Source organism: Rutilus rutilus (genome assembly GCF_951802725.1).
Source record: "Rutilus rutilus genome assembly, chromosome: 1".
In the NCBI taxonomy this organism is placed as follows: domain Eukaryota; kingdom Metazoa; phylum Chordata; class Actinopteri; order Cypriniformes; family Leuciscidae; genus Rutilus; species Rutilus rutilus.
Window position 1 is genome coordinate 21,761,098 of NC_140209.1, and position 11,156 is coordinate 21,772,253.

Consider the following 11,156-nt stretch of genomic DNA (forward strand, 5'->3'; position numbering starts at 1 on the left):
TGAGGTTAGAGAAGTATTTATTTAGACTTATTCATAGAATATAACCTGCTAAACATTATCTTCTTCAATTTAAAAGGATATAGATGTCAAATTTTGATTTTGCAATGTTTGTCAAGACACAGTTATTCATATGTTACTGTGCATAAATGTCTGGCAACATGTACTTAATTTATTGTTGAAAATATTGATGGAAATTCTATTTTACAATGGAAACACACTGTGGGTCTCTATGCAAGTCAGAAAGACAAACTCACCCGTTTTATAAAAAAAATTTTTATGACCAAATTTCATTCATAACATTCAGTTTGAGTCTGGAAAATCTTGTCAGTTTATCGAGGAAAGTGCTTCAAAATACCCAGATCAAATGAAACATGAGAGAGAGATAAAACATGGAAACAGTTGTGCTGCTGTGTGATGTTTCAGCAGAACTCCTTTGTCCTGTTGGAGAAACAGTGAAACGTCAAATCTACAGTGCCAATCTAATGGAAATTTGCCTGATAAATAACAAAGCTTTTTAAAAAAGTAGTGAAGACATACCATCAGACTCTTGCTCAGGCAAAGGTTCTTCAGCATTCGCTGTATAGGCATTCAGTGATTCGGCAGCTAGAAAACCATGATAAAAGGAAGTGTGCAGTGCTATTCTCAGACATGAATAAAGCTGAAACAATATCTGAATATTTGAATTCTAAATAATATCTGAAAAAGGCATTGCAATGTATATATAATAATTGAATGCATGCAGTTTGCCTACCTAGTTTTTCGATAATTGGTTCTTTGAGGGAACTGTGAGACACAAGACAATCATATTGATCTGTTTCTTCCTCCTCAATCTCCACACTCTTCCTCAGCTGATAGGATCCATCATGGTTTGGTCTGATTCCTGTGGATTCAATCTGATCTTCAGGCAGAGATGTGCGATATTGCCTAATGGTCATCATCATGTCTTTGGGGTGGAAGCCGGTGGCCAGACAGGTCAGTTTCAGCTTGGATCTGTCCCTGATAGACCTTATTGCAAACAAATGCACATCTGGAGGAGCTGGAAACACAGGGATCAGTGGATTAATCAGTTTCATCTCTATATGAAACCTGCAGATAATAAACAAATCTCAGCATCATTCAGACTGTCAGTTCAAATATGATTGTTGTGCATATCCGATTGGAATCCGAACACATTTGGCATGTGTGAACGGCAAAAATAAAATAAATTACATTAAAACGTCAGACGTTGTTATAAGAAACATGCTTAAAGTTGCTGCAGAAACAAGGCTGTTGCAGTTATAATAGTTCATTGTGTAATATTAAGGAGGATCTGATGACAAATGCAATATCATATACATAACTATGTTTTCAGTGGTGTATAAAGACCTTGAACCGTTATGTTTGTATTACCTTAGAATGAGCCATTTCTATCTACACACACCGCAGGTCCCCTTACATCGACATGTTTCTACAGGAGCCCTAAACGGACAAACGTGTTTCGTTACTATGTTGTTCAGCGAATAAAAAAAAAAACACAATGATGAATAAAGTTACAATAATATTCTCAATAACATATCGTTTTACTGAATAATTAAGTAAACCTAATTTCCTTAGTTATCTTTGTAAAGAAACCTCATTGCTGGACTGGCTACTTTCTGCTGTCTCAGACGACATCACTTCCTGTCGGCCACCGTAACTTCTGTTGGTTGCAATCCGCAACCTCACCACTAGATGGCGCTAAAATTACACTCTGCACCTTTAAGTGCAGGCGCACAGAAAATTATAATATAACGGTGATATGTTTTGCGTCTGTCCTCCTTCTACCGCTGCCTCAGAAGACGCAGTAGTCCTGCACGCCAGCTCACATCGAGTCATGTTTTAAATAAGACAACATCTGTACTGCAAACCCCTCTGTGTTGCTGCTGTTGCTGTTGTTTTTTGCGTATACCCACCAACACAACGTCATTTCCATAGAGCGCAATGCAGAGTTCATTCGGATGCACGGATAATCAGATTTGGACTGACAGTGTGAACACACCCAAACTCACATCCGTTTCTGAGCTTCTCGTCTGCATATTCTCTTAATTTGTTGAGCCAGTCCACACACTCTTTCTCCAGGTAGCCTTTGGTGTATTGGTTTAGGATCGGCACATTGTCCCACTTTCTCTTGGTTGGTAGAGCTGCATCCACTAGGGCGACCCATTGAGACTCTTTAATATCAAAATACAGGAAGTCCTCTCCATCATAGCCGTAGTCAGAAACACCTTTGAGAAACTTCACTCTATCTCCCTGCTGCTCAACTTCACAACCGTGTCTCCACTGAAGAACATGAAGATCTGGAATGGAGATGAAGCAAAATGTTTGCAACAATAGTAAAAAATAATAATATGAATAATTAATTTAGGTATATGCAGGTTAAACAGCATGAATGTTCCTCACCTGATTGATTGTGTCGTTCCATCAGAATCTTGACATTGACATTAAACCACTGTTCTTTGCTCTTTCTGGACTGAGTGCCTTTTTCCCAGTAATCCTCCTGCATTTTCTCTTTCATCCAGGGCTGTGTGGGAATCTTTCTCTTTTCTTCACTATTGTAATAGTCGATCTGTGTGTCGTCTAGCAGACCCATAGCACTGAATTCATAGATGCCCGGCAGATCCACAGGTTTGGACAAACCAGTGTAAATGTAATACAGCGAGTGTTTCTCTACAATGAAGAGGAATAAAATACCCATAACAAGGCATAAAGGAACTGCACTCTTAAAAATGATTGTAATGAAATTATTATTTTTATTATTTTAGATTCAGCTTGTTGGATAATTATGTGATTCATTTTTATTACTTTTACCCAGGGGCTGGGTAGTTTTTGTGTAACTGTACATTTTACTGACAACTGATCCTGAAAGGTTTATATTACATTATCATGACTTAAGAGATTCTTTATTGAATCACTATATGCTGTTGATGATGTTCTTCTCGCCATGTTTGATGTTCAGAGTTTATATAGACCCACAAATATCCCCTATACGGATGGCTTATGGGCGATGGAACCGATGGAACGGTTGATGCGAAACCTAATGGATTTAACAAGCATTGTCCTGACCAATAATTATTTTCGTTTCCAGAATGATTTCTTCTTAATAGTGAAAGGAACAGCTACAGTATGGGATGTAAAATGGCGCCGAATTATGCCTGCTTGTATATGGGAGTTTTTGAAAATTATTTTATTCTAAATGGATTGAATCCTTTCTTTTCTCCAAGAGTGTGCTTTATAAACAGTACATTGATGATGTTTACTATGTTTACTAAAGTTTACTATGAAATGTGACACAGCAAGTATTAGTTTTGTTGATGTAAAAGTATTTCCGAGAGTAAACTTTGAGGGGTGAGTTTTCATCCTAAAGCTCTTATCAAGAGTTTTCCTATTAGACAGTCTGTGGCACAGAAGAATCATACTCGCAATGGTCTATGGTTTAACTCTAAGATTTATGAATCGTGGTTATCACAGAGAAATTATGTTAAATTATGTTAAAAAGAAATTTGGAGATACATCTCAAAATACAAGGTTAATAATAAAAACAATCATGTAATGGTCCTGTTTGCATTGTTAAGGATTCGGCATTGGGTGTGGAGTTTTGCAGAGTCTTATGGCATTAACATAGATATCCAAAAATTTAGTATATTTAAAGAAGGTCCTCGATTGGTTTTTAAATGTCAAAATCGGCTTGCCTCCTTGTTAAATTGGGTATATTCCGACTCTTCCCTCTGTCGGGGTGTGGAAACTGTGTCCAGTGCTTTTACATATGAGTGTAAGGCTTTTAGTCATCCACACACTGGTCCTAATATTTTGATACGTGGCTTCATCACTTGTTCTTCTACACATGTGATTTCTCTTATCCGTGTCCATGTGGTCTCGCTTAAAACTTCAAGATCATTTCACATTCACAGTAAAATCAGGACGGGAGATGATCACAGTCCGATACACTTTAACACTGAAGTGTTGTTTCTACCCAAATATAAAAATGTAATTAAAAAAATAAATAAACCAATGTTTGGTTTGGTCCATATTTTACCCAAAGTTGAGTTGAAACAACCAAGATTTTTTTTTTTTTTTTTTTTTTTTTGAGTGTAGCCTCACACTTCAGACATACGGTTCATATTGTTAGTGCCTTACAATACATTGGCATAAAGAAGGCATAGAAAATATTTTGAGAGGAAACTGTTACACCAATAAAGATTTGTATTCTATTTCACAAAGTTTGTGCCTAATGAAGACACTGATGGTCGAAACGTACAAGTTAATAATAATAATAATAATAATAATAATAATAATTACCTGCTTGAATTGAAGGCAAAGTCCCATAAAGAAGAAAGACACAAAGCAGAGCAAAGATCTTCATCGTGACCCTCGTGATTATGACTGAAAGCCTTACGTTTACTATTTCATGGTTATAGATACCCGGAAATACAGTATAGCCTATTTGAAATGTGTTTGAGCGAGAAGCGCATTTCCTGAAATCTGGTCTGAGAGAAACATGCACACTGAAGTGTAAATCTTGTGGTGAAAAATAAAGACCACAGCCAGTGAGAAAAAAACAGACTGAGGTTTGCAACTGTGTGAAAGTACACTCAAATATCACAGGACAGATAAAAAAAAAAAAAAAAAACTTCACACTGCAGTTGTTTACTGCAATAAAGAAAGGTTGTCTGCGTGGCTTTTCTACTCCAACAGTTTTGTACTAATTTGCACATCTGTTGGTTACATCATTTTTTTTTTTTTATGTGTGCTTGGTATTTAATCAAACAAAACTTGACAAAACACACACAAAAAAAATCACAATAAAAAGCAAGTTTATCAAAGTTTTATCAAACAACAGTACCCAGTGTGTATGTGTGAGCTGAAGTACTTGCATCAAGATTTGCAGCAATGCAGCAACACCAAAGTGATTTGTGTTAGGCTACTGACAGACAGGATGTGGTACACTGTCCCCCCCACATATATATGTTTTTTTTTTTTAACCACATGTGTGGGCAACTGACATATATTTACCGAAATCAGTTTCACTTTTAGGAAATATAAAGAGTTAATGTATAACTTTACATCTGATTTGTATGTTATTCTTTATAGAGTGGCTTAACTTCACTTAGAAAATAAACAGCTAAATATATTTTAATTTTTTTTTTTTTTTTTTAAAAACACCTCATCCTAATGTGCCTTGATAAGTTCTTATTTGCGTCAAAGATACATCCTAGGATGTGCTGGTATATATCTTCAGTGATGTTCCTGAGGTCATTGGGTGTTTCGGGTCTTTCAGCATCACCCAGGTGACCCGGCCAGGGGCGATCGAGACGCTTTGGCTTCACTTTTCAGGACTTGTGCTGCACGCTTGGTCTGGACTGATGAAATATTTGGCCACACCCTAAACCATGTGACCAGGAAGACAAAAGTTGTGTAGTCTCCTCATTTCCTGATATAAATTACTATGTTAAGTGGTCTAAATATACATTTTTATTACAGTTTTTCTCGATTGTTTACACACATTTTCTGAAAGCATGCCTCATATTCTCAGAACTCTACACACAAATCAAAAAACACACACAATGGACAAAACCCCTCAATTCTCCTGCAAAATGAAACTTTACATTCAAAACAATGTTATTTCTTCTCAAAATGGTATTTTGTTTTCAAATGACACACACAAACCATCACATGAATAGACATTTATAAGAACCAGTTGAACACTGATGTGCTCAGTGTAAAACACTATGATGAATGGAAAACACTTCTTCTCCATTCATCATAATGACTTAGGCCTTTTTTTTGGTTCAGTGTTACACTTACTACAGACAGTACATACATAAGTGTGTTGTAAAATATTTGAGAATATTGTTTTTATACTCAGAACACACAAATACACGGTAACAAATACATTTCATTTTTCCCACAAAAACATTGTACACAGTGTACATCCCAACCAACACAAAGTTGTACATACAGTGGTCTACATACAAAACAACAGAAGAATTGACTGTATACAGTTACAGTAAAAAAAACAAAAAACAAAGTGGCACCCATTGCTCCATTGAAGAGCTCACCTGTTGCCCTTTTATGCTAAAGCTCTGATTGCTAATTGTAAAACTGTGTGAAAAACCCGTGTTTGCCCATGTAATGAGTCAGTGTGCATATCTGAATGGCAGTGTGTTCCTTGTGAAAACAAGAGATTTTCTGCATGAAAATTGTGCCAAAAGCAGAGAATTGTGTGTAGTGTTTTGAAAAAAGTGTGTTTTAGAACTGCAATTTGAGTGTAAAGCAGGAATTGTGCTTGTAGTTTAGCAGAATTGGTTCAAGCGGTTGGTGAATGAGTTACATGTTGTGGTCATTGTGTTTCAAGTACCAGTATTTTTGTGTAAACAGTTGAGAAAAACTTCAACCCATTTAATCCCAAATTTTTCCCAGACACAAAAATATCCAAGTCATGTGTCATTAGTATCCCTTTGAAACAATCCATCATAATTTTTAGAAATTTTCATGGAAAAGTGTGTGAAAAAGTGTGTTTTATGATCGGTCACAATTGTGACCGGTGGGATACTGTGTTGTATCAACCACTGGACAGATTGAATATAGGTCTATTTGACCTGTGCAGTGTTTTTGTGTATGTGTTTCTGAGTGTATGTGTGTGTGTGTGTGTGTGTGTGTGTGTGTGTGTGTGTGTGTGTGTCAACCATTGGACAGACTGAATATAGGTCTATTTGACCTGTGCAGTGTTTTTGTGTGTGTGTTTCTGGTGTGTGTGTGTGTGTGTGTGTTTGTGTATCAACCATTGGACAGACTGAATATAGGTCTATTTGACCTGTGCAGTGTGTTTGTGTGTGTGTTTGTGTGTGTGTGTTTGTGTGTGTGTGTTTCTGTGTGTGTGTTTGTGTGTGTGTGTGTGTGTGTGTGTGTGTGTGTGTGTGTGTGTGTGTGTGTGTGTGTGTGTGTGTGTGTGTGTGTGTGTGTGTGTGTGTGTGTGTTCTGTGTGTGTGTCTTTGTGTAAAATTAGGTAGAAAGTTAGGTAGCAGCAGAAAGCATACCTGTCAAGTATTTTTTTGGCTGGGAAAGTCCCGTATTTTACCCTTCTTTCCCGCCGTCCTCCCGTATTAGTATTTTCCCGTAAATCTCCCGTTTTTAACCTGCGTTATTAAAAAATAATAATAGGCTACCCCGGGCCCGGGCGGAGTAAAAAAAAAAACAAAAAAAAAACATTCCTAATCTGAGTCTGTCAGTAGCCTCGCGATAACTGCCACCTGCAGTAGCCTACAGGTACTGTAGGTGGCAGTTGTCGCGAGGTTAGTGTGTGAGGTCAGATGATGAGTGACAACCCTTACAGTCTATGGTGACAACGTGGGAAAAAACAGAAAAAAAAAACAGAGACGGATGATGGACGCTACTACAGAGACGGAAGGCACGCACAGTATTTGTAGTGTTCTCTGTACTTATTGTCCTGTGCATTGTTCATAATAAAGTTCGTTAAAAAAAGAAGAAAAAAAGACAGAATTGGGCACTCCTGCCAAAAAAACAAAACCCTCATGTAAATACAGCGAATGCAAAGTCTGCAACAAATTTGTACAATAACTCACTAAAAGAGTAAAGAAAAGTTATGTAAAATAAAAAGAAAAACTGTAAAAGAAAAGCAATATGAAATGAAAAGAACGTGTGGAATGAAAATAAAATGTAAATGTAAAGACAAGCAATGATAAATGAACAGAAAATATGCAAATAAGCCTTTAAATAAATGCTCTTCATATACACCCTTTTGTGTTTTCATTTAGGCTATAATGAATGTTCACAGCATGGGGGGGGGGCCTATGTGTATTAGATGCTCAGTTAGCCTATGTGTATTAGCATGTAGATGCAATGGGTTATCCCACCGGTCACTATTATTGCCGGTGACATGTTTGTGAGTTCTATGACCACATTAAACAAAGTTGAGTAATTGCAAATGCATATATCAATACTAGACACCTTAAACATGATGTGTACCAAAAATCTATGTCCTATCTTTATGTTAACATACTTTACTAACATATTCTTTGGGAGCTTTCTTGCTGCCATCCTCTTCTCTTGGCGCAAACAGGAAGTAAACAGCTCTGGTCATGTGACAATTTACAGTAAACATGCAACACTGCACATATTTCATTGAGACCCTTTATTATTTCAATATCTGCTGGAAATGCATTGATAGATCATTCAGTAACATTTTTATAGCCTTAGAAATGAAATATTTTTTTACGGTCACTATTGTGACCGGTGGGATTAAATTGTATATCATCTGTGGAAGGTGTAGGATCCTAAAATGTGTTCAGGCATTTCATTCGATCCAAATTAAATAATACCATGTGTTCCCTGTCAGTCAACGTGGATTTGCAGGCCTAATTGCACAGCCTGTTCACCCTGTTCAAATTTTCTTCACATTTTCTTTCTAAAAGTGACCAAAAAGCCATTTAAAGCAGTTAATTAAATAATAATAATCATCAACATCCTCAGACGGGGATCCACAGAAACGGTTTCTATTTTTCTGCGACGTCGCACTGGAACAACAAACACAAAGTGTGGCAATGATCATCTCAGGTGCTGTTTATGTGCTTTATTTAATGTTAAAAGCGTGTAATGTGACTTTGAATATCATTTAGTGCTCCAGCTTTGTAGCTGTAAAAGCAACAATGGATAATTCACCTCAGATCTTAAAATTAAACAAATGGAAACAAGAACGTTAAAACTGTGAACAAACAAGTGTATTATTTAACAAAGATTGTTTTAGTAACTCAGTGGCCTATGTATTTTTTAAATGGTGTAATATTTGTGAATTTGATTATGTAGCCTAGCTACTTATCCATTTTCTTGCGAGTGCCGTCAAGTTTACTCTCTAGTGCCGCGAGACTCCGCCCACACGCCGTTCTGATTGGCTGTGATTTTTGATTGCCGTTGTGGCGACTCATAGTCGCGCCGCGTCGCGTCTAGTGTGGACAGACACACTGCCTGTCGCTGGAATTTTATCGCGTCACGTGTAGTTAGGACATGGTGTGAGAGTTAAACCTCTGTTTAATCCTCCTCTGCTGAGATCTTCACAGATTTAATGTCTTCTTTTCTCTTCAGTTTATTTCATCTGAGGCTGTGGCTGAAGTCAATTGTAGTTCTTGTGTTTCTGCTCATCTCTTTTTCTGTTTTCTTCTTTCCTTCAGTTATTCTGCTTGTTAACAGGCTTATTAAGGATGAGATGACTCTATATTTAATATTCACAGACTTTGTGGCTCAGATAAGGTCCAGTTCTGGTTTATTTCTTTGCTCTTGGCTGACATGTGGCATTGCTATGGCTTGCTTGTGGCCCAGATCTGGCAAACAGGAGCGGTCTGCCCAAGTGCCATCATTCCACCACGCTGCATGCCAGATCATCTTTCCACAAGTACCAGATGTGGGCCGGATCTGGCCCAAAACAATGTTGCCATCTGGGTACTGCTATTCCTAAATCACAAGTATAAAGTTGGGAAGGCTGCGGTCCTTGTTCCGTTTTCTTCTACTTTAGTTTTCTGTTCCTCTTTCCGTCCAAAGTGTTAACAACAGTTCCCTATTCCTCTCTTAATAGTCCCTTAGTCCCTAAGTCACATGGCTGCTTTAATAATATATATTAAAGATGGCACTTTGGTTTAAACTTAAACTTTTGAAACAAATCTTTTTTCTTTTTTTTTTCCCCACAATGCAGGTTTTTGTGGAACACTGTTGGTAACCTTCCTTGACAGAGCCTGCAACTTAAAAGTTCAACAAGTACTGCTCAGACAAATTACACATGTATTCCCTTACGGAACCAAAATATATTTCCATATATTTGAAAACTGGATAAATAAAAAAACATAAATTTAAAGAAGTTAACAGACATCACTGCAATAGATTTCTGTCTTTTAAATATAGCAACATGAAGCATATCATTAATGTGTCTTTGTCTTCTCCTGGACTGAAGCACAGGCTCTACTCTTCAGCACAATGAGGTACAGATTTAATCCCAACATTTATTACTGGACAAAAATGTATTAAGCCGTTAAATGCATTTTAAATAACGCTGATATTATAACAAGATGCTCAGTGCTGTTATGGTAATCAGATACTTTATTTAAACACGCTGTGAACTAAGCATTTAAAAACTACTATCATATTTAGTCACACACACAGTCATCAAGAATCAGCATATGAATCTCAACAATGTTGACATGCTTCATGCAGCAATGCATTCTGGGAGCCACCATGGTATAATACTCATCAGTATATGAAAAGCAGCAATTCCTTATGTATTATTCAACATATTATATAACACATTACTAAAATATATTATTTCATATATTTTTCAGTATATTTACACCATATAATATATTGATCATAAATATATGGAAATATATTTTCGATCCGTAAGTGTTCTATTTTATTATACTTAAATCGCACTGCATTAGGCACAATTTAAAAATGTAATGAGGTCTAGTATCAGTTATCTCTGAGAGTCAAAGCAAATGTCAAAGCAAATTTTAAAACCTGTTTGACATGTTGTTTAACGACTTTCTCAAATGTATTTTGTTGAAACTATGGTTAATGAATCATAATCTTAAAAGAGAAAGTCTGAAAACTTACAAAAGGGACTTCCTTCTTCACTTCTCCTTTTTTGTCTCTCTCTTGGTTTTCCATAATCATTGTGGTGAGAACTCGTGCTTTTGTCTTCTGAAATGATTGACTCTTCATCCACAGACATCCCTTTAAAACAATGAAATATGTGAGATAGTCTCCCTGGTTTCTCTCGAGCATCACAAAAAGGGGACCAAGACCCCAACTAAAGCAAAGACTGATCACCACAATGGTGATGTCAAATGAAACAAATATCAACATCTAAACATCTGTTAATTCTCACTAAGATCTTCTTTAGATGTCTGACAGAAATAGTCAAAGTATCTGTATTTTATGTCTGTGATTAAGGCAGCACAAGTGTCTGAGCCAGAAAAGTCTTTCCTTCAGATCTGGTTTCTCTGAGGCATCCTGAGTGTGTTTATTTGGTCCAGAAACAGTAACTAAATGTCCAGAATGGCCGCATTTGAACTAGTTTTTAACCTTGTACGAAGGTTCCATGAACGTGCAGAACACGTCAAAAAAAGACGTCATAA

At 36.7% G+C, this 11,156-nt stretch overlaps 1 protein-coding gene across 1 annotated transcript; it reads right to left on the reverse strand.

Moving 5' to 3' along the window:
- LOC311299480 (zinc-alpha-2-glycoprotein-like) lies at positions 1-4,531 on the reverse strand. The gene is made up of 6 exons (XM_084423062.1): positions 4,315-4,531; positions 2,419-2,685; positions 2,028-2,315; positions 752-1,036; positions 538-603; positions 1-438 (listed from the first exon to the last, which is right to left on the reverse strand). Exons 1-6 carry the CDS (start codon positions 4,376-4,378, stop codon positions 347-349), a joined length of 1,062 nt encoding a protein of 353 aa, XP_084279188.1. The 5' UTR covers positions 4,379-4,531; the 3' UTR covers positions 1-346.
- Between the last annotated feature and the right edge of the window lie 6,625 nt (positions 4,532-11,156).

Coding starts and splice junctions, on each gene's coding strand:
- LOC311299480 (XM_084423062.1), bottom strand. CDS start 4,378: ATGAAGATCTTTGCTCTGCTTTGTGTCTTTCTTCTTTATGGGACTTTG. Junction 1,037..2,027: donor CGAGAAGCTCAGAAACGGAT/GTGAGTTTGGGT, acceptor CTGTGTTTCCAG/CTCCTCCAGATGTGCATTTG. Junction 604..751: donor ACCAATTATCGAAAAACTAG/GTAGGCAAACTG, acceptor ATGGTTTTCTAG/CTGCCGAATCACTGAATGCC.